The sequence below is a fragment of the Pelophylax lessonae genome (assembly GCF_965119305.1).
Source record: "Pelophylax lessonae genome assembly, chromosome: 7".
NCBI classification, from domain to species: Eukaryota; Metazoa; Chordata; class Amphibia; order Anura; family Ranidae; genus Pelophylax; species Pelophylax lessonae.
The window spans coordinates 121,035,270-121,056,464 of record NC_138774.1 but is presented as its reverse complement, the minus strand read 5'-3'; the positions used below and the strand labels follow the sequence as shown (position 1 = coordinate 121,056,464).

General features: G+C 45.6%; 1 protein-coding gene across 1 annotated transcript in view; it reads right to left on the bottom strand.

Annotated features, from left to right (window-relative positions):
* PHF6 (PHD finger protein 6) overlaps window positions 1–21,195 on the bottom strand; it is a 79,437-nt gene that overhangs the window by 40,581 nt on the left and 17,661 nt on the right. The window contains exons 4-6 of the mRNA XM_082264638.1: window positions 15,287–15,420; window positions 5,214–5,257; window positions 4,002–4,171 (exon numbers count right to left, since the gene is read on the bottom strand). Coding sequence (XP_082120764.1) covers window positions 4,002–4,171; window positions 5,214–5,257; window positions 15,287–15,420 — 348 coding nt within the window. The remainder of the gene's footprint in view (window positions 1–4,001; window positions 4,172–5,213; window positions 5,258–15,286; window positions 15,421–21,195) is intronic.

Sequence of the window (21,195 nt, the reverse complement as noted above, 5' to 3'; positions counted from 1 at the left end):
GGTGGACTGAAAAGTGTGTTGGGAGCATGGCCTGGCAGGGGTCCAGGCTAAGACTGACACTTGTCTACACACAGCAGGTCTGTTCTGATGTGGAGCTCCCGTATCTTCAGCTCCTGCCATTGTCTGGAATGTGAGCGGGCTCCTTCCCAGCCAGCCCTAATGGCAGCAGAGGCAGGACTACACTTCCTAGCAGCCTGAGCGGCTCACAAACATACCATTGTCTGGCTGCACCCAGATTGGGAAACACTCTGGAAGAGTTTTCCAATTTAAAAGGTTTCAGAATATTGATGGGAAGGCTGAACTCCCTCTTGAGACCAGAGACACTGAAGTGATAAGTGCTCCATTATGCACTAAAGAAGAGGGGGGGGAAGAGCGGGAGAAAAAGACCCTGGGCACGGACGTGTCCATCAAGAGCCGAAGGTATTCCAGGTGTAGAAAGGGAATCCTGAACTGATTTACACAGATTAAAGAACCATCCAAGATACTCCAGGGTTCTGATTGCAGTTGGCCCAAGGCTTGCAGCGCAAACCATTAGGCTTGCAGGAGCAAATCCTCCAGGTAACTGACGAATGACACCCCTGAAAGTGCAGAAGGGCCAATACAGGGGCAAGACTTTCGTGAAGACCTGTAGAGCAGAAGGCAGAGCGAAAGGGAGAGCTACAAGCTGGAAATGCTACTCCCCCCCCCCCCCCCTGGAAAAATTTGGACATGAAGATAACCTCATCCTTGAGGTTGATGAGGTTGTCCCTGGAGTAAGGGGGCTACAACTGAGCGTATTAACTCCATGCAAAACGTATGCACCTAATGGAAGGAATTCAGGTCCAGAATTGTTCCTTCTTCAGGACAACAAAAGACGTTGGACTAGAACACCTTGACCCATTTGGAGGATGGAACTGGTTGTAGGACTCCCTGATCCAGGAGTCCCTGGACCACTGAACACAGATCCCCTAGATGCTGGGAAGAGAGATGACAGGAAAGAAGTGGTCTGGTGGCAAGGACTGATATCTTGCAGCTGGAAGAAATAAACGTATAAGACGCATCTGTCCAGGATGCGAGCAAACAAGCTATGTATGTATGTATGTATGTGTATATATATATATATATATATATATATATATATATATATATATATATATATATATATATATATATATATATATATATATATATATATATATATATATATATTTACATACATACACACACACCACACAAAGATGTCCCAGCCACCTTGAGTTGTTGAGGTGACCGCACCCTTTCATGTGAAAGTTGGCTCCTCAGAAGGCTTGGGGTTTTTAAGACTGCCAAGAACATTTGATGGCAGGGGAGGCAGAAGATTTGTTGGCCTTGGAGGAGCCATGGCCACAAAAAACAATTGTGAGCTGAAATAGGGCGCTGTGCTATGGAGGGGGCAGCTCAGGCTCTCAGCAGATCGATGAGAGGCTGAGCCAGGTGCCAGTTCGGACTTTTGGGTGGATCAAGACCATATGGCCTTAAGAGCCTAAAACTGCTCTGTGAAATCGGCTGTTGGCTGAAAATGGCTCACAGGAGAGCAGAACAGATTGCACGTCTGTGATCCATAGGAGAGGTATAGCCAAAAAATCTTTGGCCATACTTTTCCTTTACGCCAGAGGAAGCGCAGTAGGACCACCACAGAGTACACCCCAACTTCTTGTCTGTAGGGTCCCAAAAAGGAAGGGGGGCTTTATCAGAAGGAAAAACATGGTAGCTTTGTTCAGGCGGAAAATAAAGGCCCACAACAGGGAGCCCTGACTACATCTAAGTGATGGAGATCCAGTTCTCTTGGATGAGAAGGATGAAGTTGCAGAAGATAAAGAGAGGTCTTAATTAAAATGAAAAGCCACTACCTCCACCTACAATAGAAAGGACAGCCAAAGCCACAGTACCACCTTATTCTTGTGTAGCACCAAAATGGCTGCTTAAAAAAGCTAGGATGCGAGCAATCAAAAACATGCAAGGATGCAACCCCAGAGAATCATAGTATGTGCAGTAGGCCCTCCAGGTGTGATAATAGATGAAACTATAAGTGAACCTCTGGGCTCACCGCATCAAAATGACAGCCAGATAAGACACTCATCTTCCAGCACCTGGCTATCAACAGCATTGCCACTAAAGCCAGCAACTGTAAAGCAGGGTGGATGACTGAACCTTGGGAAAGAAGATCTGATCAGAGCAGAAGGCACCATAGTGCATCGGCAACCAACCGAACATCATCCACAAACCAGACCCTGCATGGACTGTTTAGAGCCTCAACTCTGGAAGCTTTCAATTGAGACTATATGTGAAGATCAAGGTCTTGAGTGCCAAAATCCAAAAACTTAGACTTCAGGCAAGGTAGGGACATCAAGTTCTACCCAACTGAGAATCTGACACCTCCAGGGCCATAGCTGAGCTCCTGGTACAGCCCTTGTGAATAATCAAAGCAATTGTGGTGGACTGCCTGACTGGACCCTGGAAAATAAAAACTCTTAAACATGGTCTCTCTTCATGATTGGATGACTGACTCTTAGAGCTCCAGAAGTTGTTGGGGAGTCTTTCTGTACCCTTGTCCGCAGGCCTGGCGGAAACGGACTTCTGTTTCCCAGACCAGGGACGCTTGGAACCACCCAAGGGTGCCTTTCAGGGCTTTGCCTCATCGGCTGCCCTCGAGGAACGAAAATACTTTGGGAGCCGAAAAGGATGAACCTGCCTATGGCGAGGGTCCCTACCCTTGGAAGCCTGCAGGAGAAAGGTACTCTCACCCCCCCCCCCCAATAAGACCCTTAATAATGTCGTCCAGGGTAGCCCCAGACAGACAGTCCCCCCTGAAAGGGGAGTTCCATCACGGCCTTCTTTGAAGCCTGATTCGCAGACCAGCACTTCAGCCAGAGCATACGCCTCATGATCACCTATGAAAAAGACACAGGCAACCCAACAGGGAAGCAGTGTCCAGCGTGGCATCGCAAGCAAATTGCAGCCCCTGCACAATCTGGTCCAACAGTTCCCCAAAGGCAGGAGGGACAGGCTTGCCCTCCACATCACAGCGTTGCAGCTTCAGGGGACAGTTGAGATCCGGAGGCCTCCATGAGGGGGTCAGGTGGCGACACATGGTCATGGTCTGAGGGGTCCATGTTGCACTAATAGAACCCGCCGGCAAACTTGAGAAAATGAGAGAAAAAGAAAAAGTTTAGTTTTTGCCAGAAAAACTTCACCACAGCGCTACAGCATCCCCAGAGGTCAGGCACACGCTAAGGAACCCCCCACAGAGAGAGCAATATGCCCCCAGCAACTCAGGGTCCCTAGATAACAGCACTTTGTATTAGGAAGGTCTGCAAGTGTCAGCTCAGTAAAAGGGAAGTGAGCCAGGAAACTGCCCGAGGTAAAGGGCCCCCCCACCATACCAGGTACACAGGCGGGCGCCATCTATCTGTCGGCCAAATAGGAACGCTGCGAAATAAGCCTAGACTCCGTCGTGTGTGTCCTGGCGAGACGTTTAACTCGCAGGGCCAGTCCCTGTCCAGTGGGACTATGCCGTGGCCAAACCCAGTGCGGAGCTAAGGCCTGCATGCGCTCGCTGGCCAGACTGGGGTGACGACTGGATATAGGTATCCAGCCCGGCATAGTTGCTTGAAGATCTCACAGGAAAAAAAATCCCAGAGAAGAAGCTAGCTTAAAAAACAAATTCTACATAAAAAAATCATTTTTATGCCAGGACCAAAGATCCCAGCAAGGAACTAGGTTCCTACTCTTGACTAGGCAGATTAAAAAAGGACATCCTATGCAGGAAGAGAGAGGGTATACCCCCAGGGACTGCCCATAGGCGTAGCCATAAATTCTTTCTGCCTAGTGTCCTACTCCTGTAGGGGGCGGTATTGACCTACTGATATGCATCAGAGGACTGCGTCCATCAATGAATTATAGAGAAAAGTGTTTGATAGAGAATAGTGTTTAACAAGGCATTTAAACCAACCCAGAAAACACCCTTAAAAGTAACTATTTACACTGGAGCTGCTTTCTGTCTCTTCTGTACAGTGTGAAGATGGGAGTTTGCTCTCCTCTGACTGCCCTCTGGAATTTGTGGTTCTGGACTTTCCGCGGGATCCTCTCCCTCTACCACGAAGGCGAGGGGATGGACTCAAATCTCTGTGACCAAGCCCTTCTTCTAACTCATCTAAAGAAAAAAAAAAAACAACATTGAACAGGTAAATTTATCAAATACATTCATTAATGCTTTTGCTTTATAATGTTTAAAAGTTTGTAAATGCAGGGGGGAAATAGCATACTCCCCTAGATGGCTGCAGCACTGATCCTAACAGCTACCGTCCCCCACTTATACATGGAGAACTGAGGGATCAAACACCTCCTCCACAAATCTCCCCCCTCCGCTCTGAGCAGAGCGCAGTGACTGTCAGGCACCAGCTCTCTGTTCTGCCCCTCCCGTGCTGAGTGAAGGGTTTTAGAACTGGTGGCTCAGGCTCTTAGGGGCATGCTGAGAGGCTGAGACAGCTGCCAATCCAGGCATCTTGGTGAATCAAGACTGTAAAACTGGATCTTTCCCAAGCTTGGAATGGCTAAGTGACGTCACTGGACAGTGGGCTTTAGCCCGCTGTATGCTGAAAATGGGTCAAAAGGAGTGCAGAACTAACTGCAGTCCTACAAACCATAGACGTATAGCCAAAAATGCATTGGCTATACTTTTAAAGTGGAACTTGAACCAAAAGGGGGCATTTTACTTTTCCACCTCCTACCCTCTCCTGTATCACTTTTGGATACATTCATTTTTTTGACAGGTACCCGCTGCCACTTCAGCTCGTATCGCCCAGCCAATCTGAGCAGAAGGTTGCCCCGCCTTAGCCCGCAGCCTTCTGTGACATGTCATAGGTCCCAGAAGGCTGCAGGGCTCTTCACAAAGAGTAGCGCGGCTCCCCGCAAGCAGAGTGGGAAGCCGGCTGTGAAGCAGCAAAGAGTCACAGCTGGCTTCCCTTCGAAAACACGCTAATGAGGGGGACCAAAAGACCAGTCAAGAGCCAGCCCAGGTGAGGACAGCGCTGGATCCTTGGACAGGCAAGTTTCCTTTTATTAAAAGGTCAGCTACAGTCAGCCTGAAGATCCTCTTAAAAGGGATAACAAGGTACCTGCTATGATGACATACAGTACATGAGAGAGCTCTAAAAAAACCTCAAGCCAAAGTTTTTTTAAATGTGAATATATACCTTCTGAGTTATGCAGCTGTTCCTTGTGTTTTCTGCAATAAATCCTACAATTAGAAAGAACTATAGATTAAAATACAGCAAAAAAGTATTTTAAAATATTTACATCATTCAGCTTTCCTCAGGATTACAGACACTTAAAGCAGTATTAAACCCAAAACAAAAATAAAATTGCATCCTACCCATCAGATGTGGTTGCATTCGTTTTTTTTTTTTTTAGGTTCCATGTACACTGGACTTTCTTTCTCAGTTCGACGAACACAGCACTCCATAAATAATAACTAGTGGATTATATTGCCTCCTCCAGGAGTAGGACTAGGCAGAACAAACACCTGGCTATGCCCATGGGCTATCCGCAGCTGGTATATAACCTCCCCCCTCTGCTCTAAGTAATCAGTTTAGTACCAAACAGTATTACAAGTATCAAAACACTATAGAGGGGTGGGAGCTGTGTCCAAACTCCCGAGAAATGGATTTTACGGCAAGTATAAAAATCCCATTTTCTTTCGTTCATAGATGGACACTGAGCTCCATTAATCATAACTAGTGGAACGTCCAAAAGCAGAGCCAAAAAAGGAAAATGAGGGATGGGGAAAATAACCAAAAGGATAAAAATAAGAGCCCTTAACCAGGACACAGAAGCCTTAAAATCGGGTCACAGGAGCCCAGTCTGAAAAGTAAAATGTTTAAAGAATAAAACACCCCTCAAGGAGGGTACAGCCCCTTTTAAACAGCAGCCTGCAAAGCTTTGCAGCCAGAAGAAGCATCCGCAGATGTCAAAGTACTGTATCTACCTTATAGAATTTTGTGAAGGTACGCAAGGGTGACCCGAGTGGCCGCCTTACAAACTTGAGATATTGAAGCCTGATGACGGAAGGCCCATGAAGCACTCAGCGCCCGAGTAGAATACGCTGTGACAGGGAAAGGTGGAACCCGACCTTTAATGGAATAGGCCTGAGCCACAGTCTGATCCATCTGGAGATTGTAGCCGAAGAATTGGCCAGACCTTTTCTTGGTCCGTATGTATACTAACAAAAAAAAAAAAAAAAAAAAAAGCAAGTGACCTTCGAAAGGACTTAGTAGCTGCCACCCGAATCGCACAAACCACATCAATAGTATGCAAGGCATATTCCTTGGGATGAAAACGGCTTGGGACACAAGGAAGACAACACAATGTCCTCATTCAAACGGAAGGCAGATAACTTTGGGCAGAAATGGACAGGGACAAAGAACCACTTTATCCCTATGGAGCATCAAATGGGGACTGCAACAGGATGCTGCCAACTGCTATACCCTGTAGGCCGAGGAAAATCGCCTACCAAGAACTTAGGCAAGGGAATCTCCCGAATATTTAGATGAAGGTTTCTGGAGAACCGAAAGCACTATATTTAAATCTCATGGTAGCAAAAAAGACCATACAGGTGGAGTCACATGTCAAACCCCCCTGGATGAAGATACGAACTAAAGAGGGCATGGGTGGTGGTGGGGGGGGGGGGGGTCACTAAAAGAAGATTGCCAAGGCAGATTCACACCAAGAAAATGTACGCTTTCCACGTACAATGGTATATCTTGCTGGAAGACTACTTCCTCGCCTTCACCATAGTAGGGATCACTGATCCAGACGAACCTCTATCCCCAAGTTAAAACCAGCCACTGTAAAGCAGGATGGTAAATCAGCCTTTGGGGCAACTTGTCTTCTCTGAGAGGAAGCCCCCATGGGACCTTTACAGCCACCAGGATGATTGAAAGATCCTCGCTGTTAAATATTCGCAGGAACTGCGGAAGAAGCCTGAGCCGAGGATGATGCTGGCCTTATGTTCCTTGGATGCCTGCGGCATCTGTCAGAGGACTCTAATCATGCCACGAACTACAGTAGCCTCCTGTTGGGCCTAACCTGCTAAAAAGGAGCTGCATGTAGGACTGTGCAAACCAAACTGTCTTGAAGGTGGATACCACCAGACTCAGAACTGTGTGCAAAATCGGGAGAGAGAACTGTCTTCTGTGACAGCAGCCGGTAAATCACGGCCTGTGGTTCCTGAAATGTGTGTAGAGGAAGGACAACCCTGGTCAGAATTAAAATCAGACCTAGGCAATTCAATTCCCTGGATAGGGGGAACCTTAGGTAGTTCGGACATCACCTGAACCTTCGCAGGAATTAAATCCGCACAAGGAGATTCAGGACCTAAAAACCCTGGGAAGGACAAAAAAAAACGTTGCCCCCCTTTCTGGGTAGCCCCAAAAACAAAACCTTTTGCGGATCTCTTTGACACTCAAAGTAGTCCACGGGGCCAGAAACCAGCAAAGATGTCCACCCACCCCAATAATGGGTGAGGGCAGACCTTCATGCTGAAGGGGTCTTGTCTGCAGGTCTGGTCTGGAGAAGCTAGCTCCAGGCTTACTAGATCAAGGTTGCTTGGAACCTCCCAGGAAAGATGTGAAAGATCCATTTCCCTTAGTCTCCATCCCAGAAGCACAAAATCATTTTCTATGTGCTGAGGAGGAGGGCCCCCGTCCGCGACGAGGCTCCTTCCCTTTCATGGATTTTGGAAGGAAGGTACTCTTTCCCCCCCATGAAACCCTTGATACCATTCAGGGTAGCCCTAAACAGGCAATCACATTGAAAGGGCAGATCAATGAGAGCTTTCTTAGAGGCATGGTCTGCAGACCCATTCTTAAGCCACAGCAAGCACCTTATCACCACCGCTGAAACAAAGTTGTGACAGCACAGGAGCTGTATCCAAAGCTGCATCACACAAACTGGAGCCCATGGACCAACTGGTCTGCTAAATCAACATAAGCAGTGGGGACCTGCTCACCCCCAGGCATTGGCGCAAAAGCTTGGCCCATTCAGTTCGGGTTAGACACCAGGCCTGAGGCAAAGACTGGCCGCAATGCCGAACCAGCCATAGTAAGCGTGCCGCTGCCTCCGCTTTGTCAGCCGGGTTCTTAACCACTTAAGCCCCGGAGGATTTGGCTGCTAAACGACCAGGGGGTATTTTGCGATTCGGCACTGCGTGACTTTAACGGACAATTGCGCGGTCGTGCGACGCTGTACCTAAACGAATTTGGCGTCCTTTTTTTCCCACAAACAGAGCTTTCTTTTGGCGGTATTTGATCACCTGTGCAATTTTTTGATCACGCGCTATAAACAAAAAAAAGAGCGTCAATTTTGCAAAAATAGCAATATTTTTCCCCTTTTTTTATATGAAATTCCCCCCCCCAAAAAAATGTAAAAATCTAAATTTTTTAACATTTTCGGCCAATTTGTTTTATGCTACCTATGTTTGGGGAAAAACAAAAAAAAAAAAGAAAAAAAAAAACGCAAAAAGCGTATTTTGATTGGTTTGCGCAAAAGTTATTGCGTTTACTAACTAAGGGAAAGATTGTCATTTTTGTTGTAACGCGTAATGGCGGCGATCTGCGATTTTTTTTGCGGTACTGCGACATTGCGGCGGACAGATCGGACCCTTGACTGACATTTTTTACACTTTTGGGGTTACCAGTGACATTTCTACAGTAATCAGTGCTATATATATATATGCACTGTTACTGTAAAAATACACTGGTAGTGAAGGGGTTAACTTTGAGAGGGAGGGGCTGTGTGTGTCCCTAGGGGCGTGATTCTAACTGTGATTGGCTGTGGCTTCAGCTGTATGCAGAGTGATCAACGGATCTACATAGTAGATCCATATGATCAGCTCTCATACAGAGGGGAGAATGACAGGCAGCTTGTTTACACAAGCTGCCTGACTTTCTCCCTCTCCCCCGCCGATCGCAGAGTGGCCGGCGGACATCGGGTCCGCCAGTCACACGCGCGCGGGGGGGGGGGGGGGGGGGGGGGGGTCCGTGACCACGCGGGAGCGCGCCTCCGGCGGCGCGCGCTCCCTAGACCCTCACAAGCTAGTGACGTAGCCCTACGTCACTTTGCCTGTGAGGGGCTGACCGCCGACGTAGATAGTCGTGCGGCGGTCGGCAAGTGGTTAAAGGACAGGGATTCCTCTACTGGGATCATGGTTTGCTTTATTCAACCTGGAAACAGGAGGGTCCACCACCGGTTGACTAGCTCACTTTACAATCGACTCCTCAAGAGGGTAACGTACAGCAAAACGTTTGGGGACCACAAAGGGTAGTTTTGGTTGTTGCCATTCCTTACAGGAAAACCAGTAAAATAAGGCACATTGGAGTGCGATGCGACGTATGCGTACCTAAACGACACAGCCACATCTGTGGCTACATCAGCTGCATCCTCCATATTTAGCCTCACGCTCTGCAGTAACAAATAAGTGCGTCTACCAGCGACTTTTCATTCACTGCTGCAACCATGGAGGAATCATCCTCACCATCGGATGGATTTGGGGGCATGATATTAAGCCCCCCTGGACGGGCCGCGTCCATGGCGGCATCAGGCTCAGATGAGACCGACTGAGCAGGGGAAGTAGAGGGATGCTTCCTCCTAGGCCACTTCCATCCGGAACACGGACTGCAGGACCGCCGTCAGTGCAACTATGGGAGGCTGGGGTTTCCGAGGGACCTGCCACCTTCATGAGGAGGTCACTGGAGGAGATATGACCCTGAGGTTCCATAAGGAAGACCTTGCAGTACAAAAACTATCTTTTTGGCACCACTAAAGGATTCCCACAGGGCACCTATCAGCAGAGAGACACAGACAGGGACCCACCAAAGATTGACCCTACCGACCAGTGGAGCGCCGAGAATTCAAACCCAGGACCATCATGGACGCTATACCTGTTCACATGTCCCAGGCACAGGAAGAGGAAACTAAGGCGGAAGAGAGGAGGAGGAGGAGGAGGAGGAGCTTTGGTATCTCGAGGCCTCAGGACTCCAGCATCCCTGTGACATCCGCTACACAAACATGGCTTCCAACCAGAGACCAGCTAGACCAAGGGAAAAATGACCCCCCATCAGCTACACTGAAGCATGCTGCCAGGATCCTTCCTGCAGCCTCTGCAATGCTGCAGCCTCTGCAAGCGGACAGTTCGGTTTGACTAGGCCATTCTAACACATTTACATGTTTCCCCTTAAACCAATCAAGTGTTGTTTTAGCAGTGTGTTTGGGTCATTGGCCTGCTGGAAGGTGAACCTCCATCCTAGCATCAAATAATGCACAGAGTGGTACAGGTTTTGCTCAAGAATATCCTTGTATTTAGCACCATCCATCTTTCCCTCAACTCTGACTAGTTTTCCAGTCTCGGCTGCTAAAAAACATCCGCACAGCATGATGCGGCCACCATGTTTTACTGTGGGGATAGTGTTCTTTGGGTGATGTGTTGGGTTTGCGCCAGACACAGCGTTTTCTTTGATGGCCGAACAGTTCAATTTTAGTCTCATCAGACCAGAGCACCTTCCTCCATACATTTTGGAAGTCTCCCACGTGCCTTGTCGCAAACTCAAAAAACGTGCCATTTTGGTTTTTGCTGAAAGTAATGGCTTTATGGCAACTCTGCTGTAAAGCCCAACTCAATGGAGCGTACGGCTTATTATCCCAAGTACTGATACTCCAGTTTCTGCTGTGGAACTCTGCAGCTCCTCCAGGGTTACTTTAGGTCTCTGTGCTGCCTCTGAATAATGCCCTCCTTGCCTGGTCCGTGAGTTTTGGTGGGTTGCCGTCTCTTGGTAGGTTCACGGTTGTGCCATGTTCTTTCCATTTGGTTATGATAGATTTGATTGTGCTTTTGGGGGATCAAAGATTTGTTTTTCATTTTTTTTTTTAAATAACCTAACCCTGACTTGTAATTTTCAACAACATTGTCCCTTACTTGTTTGGAGAGTTCCTTGGTCTTCATGGCAGTGTTTGGTTAGTGGTGCCTCTTGCTTAGGTGTTGCAGCCTCTGGGGCCTTTCAAAAAAGGTGTGTATATGTAATGACAGATCACGTGACCCTTCGATTGCACACAGGTGGACATCATTTCACTAATTATGTGACTTATGAAGGTACAGTGCCTTGCGAAAGTATTTGGCCCCCTTGAACTTTGCGACCTTTAGCCACATTTCAGGATCCAAACAAAGATATAAAACTGTAATTTCTTGTGAAGAATCAACAAGTGGGACACAATCATGAAGTGGAACGAAATTTATTGGATATTTCAAACTTAAATAAAAAACTGAAAAATTGGGCGTGCAAAATTATTCAGCCCCTTTACTTTCAGTGCAGCAAACTCTCTCCCAGAAGTTCAGTGAGGATCTCTGAATGATCCAATGTTGACCTAAATGACTAATGATGATAAATAGAATCCACCTGTGTGTAATCAAGTCTCCGTATAAATGAACCTGCACAGTGATAGTCTCAGAGGTCCGTTTAAAGCACAGAGAGCATCATGAAGAACAAGGAACACACCAGGCAGGTCCGAGATACTGTTGTGGAGAAGTTTAAAGCTGGATTTGGATACAAAAAGATTTCCCAAGCTTTAAACATCCCAGGAGCACTGTGCAAGCGATATTGAAATGGGAGTATCAGACCACTGCAAATCTACGAAGACCTGGCTGTCCCTCTAAACCTTCAGCTCATACAAGGAGAAGACTGATCAGAGATGCAGCCAAGAGGCCCATGATCACTCTGGATGAACTGCAGAGATCTACAGCTGAGGTGGGAGACTCTGTCCATAGGACAACAATCAGTCGTATACTGCACAAATCTGGCCTTTATGGAAGAGTGGCAAGAAGAAAGCCATTTCTTAAAGATATCCATAAAAAGTGTTGTTTAAAGTTTGCCACAAGCCACCTGGGAGACACAAACATGTGGAAGAAGGTGCTCTGGTCAGATGAAACCAAAATCAAACTTTTTGGCAACAATGCAAAACGTTATGTTTGGCGTAAAAGCAACACAGCTCATCACCCTGAACACACCATCCCCACTGTCAAACATGGTGGCGGCAGCATCATGGTTTGGGCCTGCTTTTCTTCAGCAGGGACAGGGAAGATGGATAAAATTGATGGAGCCAAATAAAAGGACCATTCTGGAAGAAAACCTGATGGAGTCTGCAAAAGACCCGAGACTGGGACAGAGATTTGTCTTCCAACAAGACAATGATCCAAAACAAAGCAAAATCTACAATGGAATGGTTCATAAACAAACATATCCAGGTGTTAGAATGGCCAAGTCAAAGTCCAGACCTGAATCCAATTGAGAATCTGTGGAAAGAACTGAAAACTGCTGTTCACAAACGCTCTCCATCCAACCTCACTGAGCTCGAGCTGTTTTGCAAGGAGGAATGGGCAAAAATTTCAGTCTCTCGAAGTGCAAAACTGATAGAGACATACCCCAAGCAACTTACAGCTGTAATCGCAGCAAAAGGTGGCTCTAAAAGTATTAACTTAAGGGGGCTGAATCATTTTGCACGCCCAATTTTTCAGTTTTTTATTGTTTAAAAAGTTTGAAACATCCAATAAATTTGTTCCACTAAATGATTGTGTCCTACTTGTTGTTGATTCTTCACAAAAAAATTAGTTTTATATTGAAGCCTGAAATGTGGCAAAAGGTTGAAAAGTTCAAGGGGGCCGAATTCGCAATGCACTGTATCTTGGCCCTTTTTCAAATATTGGTGCCACGTTGGCTTTTCTCCAATCAGCTGGTCCTTAAGGACCCTCAGTTGTAAGCCATCTGATCCTGGTGACTACCTTTGTTAAGTTTTTCAAGTCTAGTTCTGAGTCAGTCTTCTGTTAACCATGAGGGTGCTTCCTGTGACGTGTTATTAACAATATTACAGTCTAGGTCACTGTATCCCCCCCCCCCCCCCCCCCAATTCGTTTGTGAAGACTAAAGAGAAGAATTTAGAACCTTTGCCTTCCCTCTGTCCTTTATAGTCAGATTCCCTTCATCATCCTTTATAGGGCCAATATGTTCTGGCCTCACTTTCCTACTATTTATATACCACTTAAAGAACTTCTTGGTTGTTTTTTTTTTTTTAACTCTTCCACTGTGCCTTTTGTGTTCTATCTTACCTACCTTGATTGCGCACTTACATTTCTTATTGCATTCTTTGTAATCTTGGAATGCTGCCAATGACCCCTCAGCCTTGTATTTTTTGGAGGACTTTCATTTTTACGTTGAGTTTAGCCATCCATGTTGTCACATGAAAAGATATAATAAAATATTTACAAAAATGTGAGGGGGTGTACTCACTTTTGTGAATATATATTACAAAAGTTAGTACACCTCTCACATTTTTGTAAATATATATCTTTTCATGTGACAACACTGAAGAAATGACACTTTGTTACAATGTAAAGTAGTGAGTGTACAGCTTGTTCAACAGTGTATATTTGCTGTCCCCTCAAAATAACTCAACACAGCAATTAATGTCTAAATCGGTGGCAAGAAAAAAGGGCACCCCTAGTAAAAATGTCCAAATTGGGCCCAATAGCCATTTTCCCTCCCCGGTATCATGTGACTCGTTAGTGTTACAAGGTCTCAGGTGGGAATGGGGAGCACGTGTGTTAAATTTGGCGTTATTGCTCACTCTCTCATACTGGACATTGGAAGTTCAACATGGCACCTCATGGCAAAGAACTCTGAGGATCTGAAAAAAGAAGTTCTACATAAAGATGGCCTAGGCTATAAGAAGATTGCCAGGACCCTGAAACAGAGCAGCAGCCCGGTGGCCAAGATCATACAGCGGTTTAATAGGACAGGTTCCACTTAGTACAGGCCTCGCCATGGTCAACCAAAGAAGTTGAGTGCACATGCTCGTGTCCTATTCAGAGGTTGTCTTTAAGAATTAAACGTATGAGTGCTGCCAGCATTGCTGCAGAGGTTGAAGGGGGGGGGGGGTCAGCCTATCAGTGCTCGGACCATACGCCGCACACTGCATCAAATTGGTCTGCATGGCTGTCGTCCCAGAAGGAAGCCTCCTACACAGATGATTCACAAGAAAGCCCACAGCAGTTTGCTGAAGACAAGCCGACTAAGGACATGGATTACTGGAACCATGTCCTGTGGTCTGATGAGACCAAAATAAGCCTATTTGGTTCAGATGGCGTCGAGCGTGTGTGGTGGCAACCAGGTGAAGCGTACAAAGACAAGCGTGTCAAGCATGGTGGTGGGAGTGTTATGGTCTCAGGCTGCATGAGTGCTGCCGGCACTGGGGAGCTACAGTTCATTGAGGGAACCATGAATACCAACATGTACTGTGACATATGAGCATGATCCCCTCCCATCTTGGACTGGGCCGCAAGGCAGTATTCTAACATAATGACCCCAAACACACCTCCAAGAAGATCACTGCGTTGCTACAGAAGCAGAGAGTAAAGGTGATGGACTGGCCAAGCATGTCTCCAGACCTAAACCCTATTGAGCATCTGTGGGGAATCCTCAAAAATGGAAGGTGGAGGAGCGCAAGGTCTCCAACATCCACCAGCTCCGTGATGTCATCATGGAGTGGAAGAGGACTCCAGTGGCAACCTGTGAAGCTCTGGTGAACTCCATGCCCAAGAGGGTTAAAACAGTGCTGGAAAATATTAGTGGCCACACAAAATATTGACACTTTGGGCCCAATTTGGACATTTTCACTTAGGGGTGTACTCCCTTTGGTTTCCAGCAGTTTAGACATTATTGGCTGTGTGTTGAGTTATTTTGAGGGGACAGCAAATATACAGAGTTGTACAAGCCGTACACTCACTACTTTTCATTGTAGCAAAGTGTCACAAAAGATAATAAAATATTTACAAACATGTGAGGGGTGTACTAACTTTTGTGAGATACTGTATACAGTATATAAAAAACGTTTCTGCCCAGAAGTCTACAGGATTAAAAAGCAGATACTGTTTGACAGTGGAAAGAAAAAAAATCACAACCAGGTTTGGGTGAAGTGCATGACCCACCAGACAAAACAAAGTTCTAGAATGGGGCTTCCAACAGCTTATCAGTTGGATCCTTGAAGAACAGAAAAGGGGATTGTTAATAAACATTGGGTCAACTTATGACAAATGCCAGTGGACATAAGAATCATGCAATCCCCCTTTAAAAAAGTGTGTTGTCAAAAAATATTGATCGAATCTTGTGGTTTATACTTTTTTTTTTTTTTTTTTACTTCAGACAATCAAAGCTCACATTATACCTACAGGTATATTCCTTGTGATGGTTTTTCTTGCATTTGGGATTTATCATGCAAAGCGCAGTGATAATGGTAAGTCCTGCGGCATGTCTTTACTTCACAACCAATAGTTGCTCCAGGACAATGACACAGCGTACACATCTAGAAAAGAGAAGAAAGGGTTACCACCAAAATTGAAAAAAAAAAAAAAAAAACCCACACCAAACACTAAAATGTTTTTATTTCAGTCCGGGTGGGGAGACAGTTTAGAATATAGATCGTTGACAAAGTTTATAACATAGGAACAATAGTAAAACACTGGGTATAGAAAAGAACTCACAGGTCAGTCATAACTTTATGACCACCCACCTAATACTGAGTAGGTCCTCTTGGCTGCCAAAACAGCCCTGACCCATCAAGGCATGGAAGCCACTAGACCTCAAGGTATGCGGTTGTATCTGGAACCAAGTCGTCAGTATCAAATCCTTTAAGTTTGGCAAGTTGCGAGGTGGGCCCTCCCATGGATCACACATTTTTTTCCCCCAGCACATCCCACAGATGCACGATCAGGATTGAGATCTGAAGTCAATACCTCAAACTCTGTGACAGGGCACATTATCCTCCTGAAATAGGACACTGCAATCAGGAAACACTGCTTCCATGAAGGGGTGCACTTGGTCAGCAACAATGTTTAGGTAGGTTTCAAGTAACCTCTACATGAATGTCAGAACACTGCCTCTAATGGCTTGCCTTCTTTCCATACTGCATTCTAGGGATGCACAAGCACCCAGCTATCCATACGATTCAAAAGAAAAACATAATTCACCAGACCAGGCCACCTTCTACCATTGCTCAGTGTTCATTCGGATACTCACATGCCCATTGTAGGAGAATTTGGCTGTTGACCCAGCTTAGCATTGGGACCCTCTGTGGCTACGCAGACCCAAACAAATCATGATGCCCCCTTTTTTTGTACTTTAACACAGCAACTTCAGGGACAGGTTTTACTTGCTATTTATAGGTAAGGATAATCTGTGAAAGTCCTCTTTCAGGGTTTTGTATTCACTGTGTTGGGGGTTTAGGTGGGGGAAGAGAGCAGGTTTGATGTGTGTGCGTGTTACCACCTTTGTTACTTGGGTCCTGTATGAAAACAGTTGGTTTTTGAGCTCAAAACGAGGCACTGTGCCCTGTGAATTCTATGCAAAACACAGAAATAAACACCATTTCTAAATACTTTCGATTAGATTTAAAGTGTATGTAAAACCTTTACATTTTTGGATAGTGTAAAAAATGGTTATGATCCCCGTCTTTTTGGCCATTTGCGCACTGTCAGGGAGACCTTCCAGTCCCAGAAACACAGAATAGAGCAAGGGGATATTCCTTAAAAAAAGGGTCAACAAATGTGCCCTCATTGGATGTTTTTTTCCCCTTGCCCTCTGTTCCGATAACATGAATTTAAATTTCTCATCACTATCTGTACTGGAGTCTATGGTGACCATGACAGAGTGCAGGTGAATCTCCCACACAAACCCCAATAAAAATAATGACAGACAAGACAGAGGGGGGTCTAGTACTTCCCCAATTATTTGGTTACCATCAGGCAGCACCAAATGGCCCAGGTGCCAACGGTATATGCTCAAATGGAAAAGTCTGATTGGATAGCTATTGAAAGAAGGGCAGTTAACCACTTGCCGACTGCCTAACTCCGATCTACGTCGGCAGTCAGCCCCTCACAGGCAAAGTGACGTAGGGCTACGTCACTAGCTTGTGAGGGTCTAGGGAGCAAGCGCGCGCCCCCGGAGGCGCGCTCCCGCGTGGTCACGGACCCCCCGCGCGTGTGACCGGCGGACCCGATGTCCGCCGGTCACTCGGCGATCGGCGGGGGAGAGGGAGAATGTCAGGCAGCTTGTGTAAACAAGCCACCTGTCATTCTCCTTGCTGTTAGGATACTGATCACTCGGATCTAGTATGTAGATCCGTTGATCAGTGTCCATACAGCTCAAGCCCCAGCCAATCACAGTAGAAAGCACGCCCCTAGGGATACACACAGCCCCTCCCTCCCAAATAAAGTTAACCCCTTCACTACCAGTGTATTTTTACAGTAACAGTGCATATATATAGCACTGATTACTGTAGAAATGTCACTGGTAACCCCAAAAGTGTCAAAAATGTCAGTCAAGGGTCCGATCTGTCCGCCCCAATGTCGCAGTACCGCAAAAAAAAAAAAAAAAAAAAAAAAAAAAAAAAAAAAAAAATCGCAGATCGCCGCCATTACACGTTAAAAAAACAAAAATGACAGAAATCTTTCCCTTTGTTAGTAAACGCGATAACTTTTGCGCAAACCAATCAAAATACGCTTTTTGCGATTTTTTTTACCAAACATAGGTAGCATAAAACAAATTGGCCAAAAAAGTAAAAAAATTTTGATTTTTAAATTTTTTTTTTGGGGAATTTCATATAAAAAAAATGTGAAAAATATTGCTATTTTTGCAAAATTGACGCTCTTTTTGTTTATAGCGCATGATAAAAAAAAAAAAAAAAAAAAAAAAAAATCGCAGAGGTGATCAAATACCACCAAAAGAAAGCTCTGTTTGTGCGAAAAAAAGGACGCCAAATTCGTTTAGGTACAGCGTCGCACGACCGCGCAATTGTCCGTTAAAGTCACGCAGTGCCGAATCGCAAAATACCCCCTGGTCGGAATGGGGGTAAAATCTTCCGGGGCTTAAGTGGTTAATGGAGTCTCATTGGCTTTTATTAAATGGCAGTCAGCAAAGTGTAAGTTACCTGTACTGGCCCCCTCCCTATCCAATTCTTTAGTCGTCTGGGATTGAGTGCGAAATAAGAGGTTAGTTTCACCCTGCCATCCCCAAAACCATCTGTTTAATATTCCAGCCTTTCTCCCTGGTCGGGAACCTAAGGCCTTTAGTTGGTGGTTGAATAAAGGCCTTTACAGAATCTGACTTTTCCTGACCCCTCGTGGCCCATTTACACTGTCGGTCAAAACCGGAAGATACCTTAATCTGAACTTTTTCGCTTTTACTAAATTACTAATTTTCTACACCCTTTAGGCCAGTCTGTGCTTGAGGACCCGAAGGTCACCCCTTAGGAGTCCTGGTGTTCCCAGGAAGGAGGTGGAAGGGGAAGTAAATTTAAAACTCCAGGTGACACGACCCTTCACCAACAGTAACACACTGCTCTCACCACATCCACAGACCCCTGTGTTAGCAGTGGGTTATAAATGCTTTTCCCCTGTACTGGAAATCACAGTGTATACAGCAGCGGTAACTGCAAAGTCCTGTCCATTGGATAAGGGTACACGGGACCTCCTACGTAGCCACTTGTGCACTCGTGCATGTAAAAACATAAACATCTAAGCGCTCTCTGCTTTTTCAACGTAAACACATTTGTATAAAACTAACACAAAATTCCTCTTGATACACAGCATGTAGAAGATATCACAATGCTGATATCCTGGCCGAGCAGGATAGCAGCGGGCGACTCCTCCTCCTGTATGCGTTACGTCCTACGGGACTTAATCAGCAGCGCCCCACCATTTATAGGCTGCTCGACTCCTTGGATAAATTCCCTTATAGGCGGGCGTGGGGTTTAGATTTGGCCTCTGAGGGCGATGTGGAACGTTGGCATTCATCCTTCCATCGAGCATACAACTGTATAATGAAGGTTTCCCTAGTGGAGGCTAACGTCAAGGTTATGACTCGATGGTATGGTTCCTCTGTCTCTCAAGACATTACCCATCTTCCTCACCCCTGTGCTCCTGAGGTTGCCATTAGCTTGGCACCATGTTTCATATCTGGTGAGTACCCAAGGTAGCAGGGTTTCTGGAACAAGGTTTTTGCCCCAATATGAAAAATTTCGGATACCCCGATCCTCCAGCAGCCCCGCACTGCTCTACTGAACGAGCTGGTGGAGAACCTACCTCGTACTAAGCAACGACAGATCTTTTTTATGCTTCTAGCAGCTAAGCCTACTATAGCTCAATCTTGGAAAAAGCCCTCTGTGTGCATGTCATATCAAGGAAAAATTTCCTGGATTAGGTTTAACAAAAAAAAAAAAAAAAAAAAATTGCCAGTGTGAAAAATGGCACCACTAAGCGCTTGAAAGTAACCTGGAGCTCCTGGGCTGATTATGTGCATGTGAGCCTGTAGGGGACCTGGCCTTTTCAGGCTAGTCTGAGTACTTCCATTTCATGGTCCTCTCTCCGGTCTCGCTCTTATTCCATTTTCCTTTCCCTCTTTTTTTTTTCTTTTAGGTCTTCTTTGCGGGTCCCAATACCTGGGTTACCTACCATGTTTCCCCGAAAAAAAGACTTATTTTCGGGAAGGGCTGCAACATAAGCCCTACCCCAAAAAATATCCCTAGTTTAGTATATGGAAAATCCTAGAATCCACTTTACTATTGTTTTATATAATGTCCAGTGTGTGCTTTTGTAATCTAATCGTGTGAAATACCTTCGGTACTCGGCACTTAGCCGATTCCCCCCTCTGCTCTTCTCCTCTCATAGCTGTCAGAGGGGGATCTCAGCCCTTACCCTCAGCAGTGTAAAGAGCAGGTCACAGAAGCGCCTAGCATTAGATAAGAATTGTGGGAAATACCTTGCTTACATCACCGCTCTGCGCTTCCGTGACCCCCAGCTGTCAGCGGAGGGAGAAGAAGAGGAGAACAGAGCGGCGGATCAGCAGAGTGTGGAGCAGCACTGTAACAAAGGGTACTGTATTTCACACAATTCTAATCCAATACTCGGCGCTTCTGTGAACACTGCAAAGGGGAGGGGCTGAGATTCCCCTCCCGACAGCTATGAGAGGAGGAATCCAGCAGAGCGGGAGATCAGCTAAGCGCCAAACCAAAGGTATTTTGCACTATTACAGAAACACACATTGGACAGTATATAAAAAAACACAAATAAAAGTGGATTCTAGGATTTTACATACACTAAACTAGGTACACACACAGGGGATTCTTGACAGGCAGGGAGAGAAGAGAAGACAGCACACTACAGCTAAGACATACCCCCAAAATAAGCCCTACTGTGTCTTTTGGTGCCAAAATTAATATAAGACCAGGGATTATTTTCAGGGAAACATGGTATGTTAGGTTTTGCTTCAGACAGAGTTTAAAATATTCCCGCCTAGTAAATTTACAACAGTGTGACACATAACTCAGTTTGTTGCTCCCCTCACAAGGTAGGTAACTTTATCCCATGGTTCTTCTTTTGGCTCATTGGCCAGTATTGTGTTGAGCCTAATTAAGTGTTGTTCTATTGTTCTAATACTTGGTATGTATTTTCTGTCTCCGTAAGTTGCGCCTGAACTCTGGGTGTTGTAACGATTGCTATGCACCTAGGTCTCTCAGTGTATTACTGAATAAAGTTGATTGAAAGTAAAAAAACCCATGACAGAAGTCCAAACATCACCACATTTTATCCAAATCAAACCTAATAAAAAAAGGGTTGGCTTTACATACACGAATATGAACTAATGCATTAATTCTGAAACCACTTAAGCTATTGTATGCAAATTACCCTTTAAAACTGGGATACAATGTGTAACTCCCCTTCAATATGAGAGAGAAAAAAAAAAAAAAAAAAACACACACCACATACAATATACACAATTGTGACACAAAAACACACTACACAATATATACAATTGTGGCACAAAACAGGGATTTAAATGTTTAATTACCTATCCTTTTCAATATGTAGCGCCTGTGCGTTCCACGCTGGTAAGCGGAAATTACAAAATTACAATTGGCCGGCTGAGGGACGTCATCAGTAGGCGCCGAAAGCTCATGGTTCCGGCCTCAAAGCGGCGCAGAAAGCAGGAAATTGGGCTGCTGGTGCCAGAGTGTGAACCAGCAAGGCTGTAATAAAATGCTTGGGAAGCAGCATGGACACCCCTGTTCTCCGACAAGCAGGAT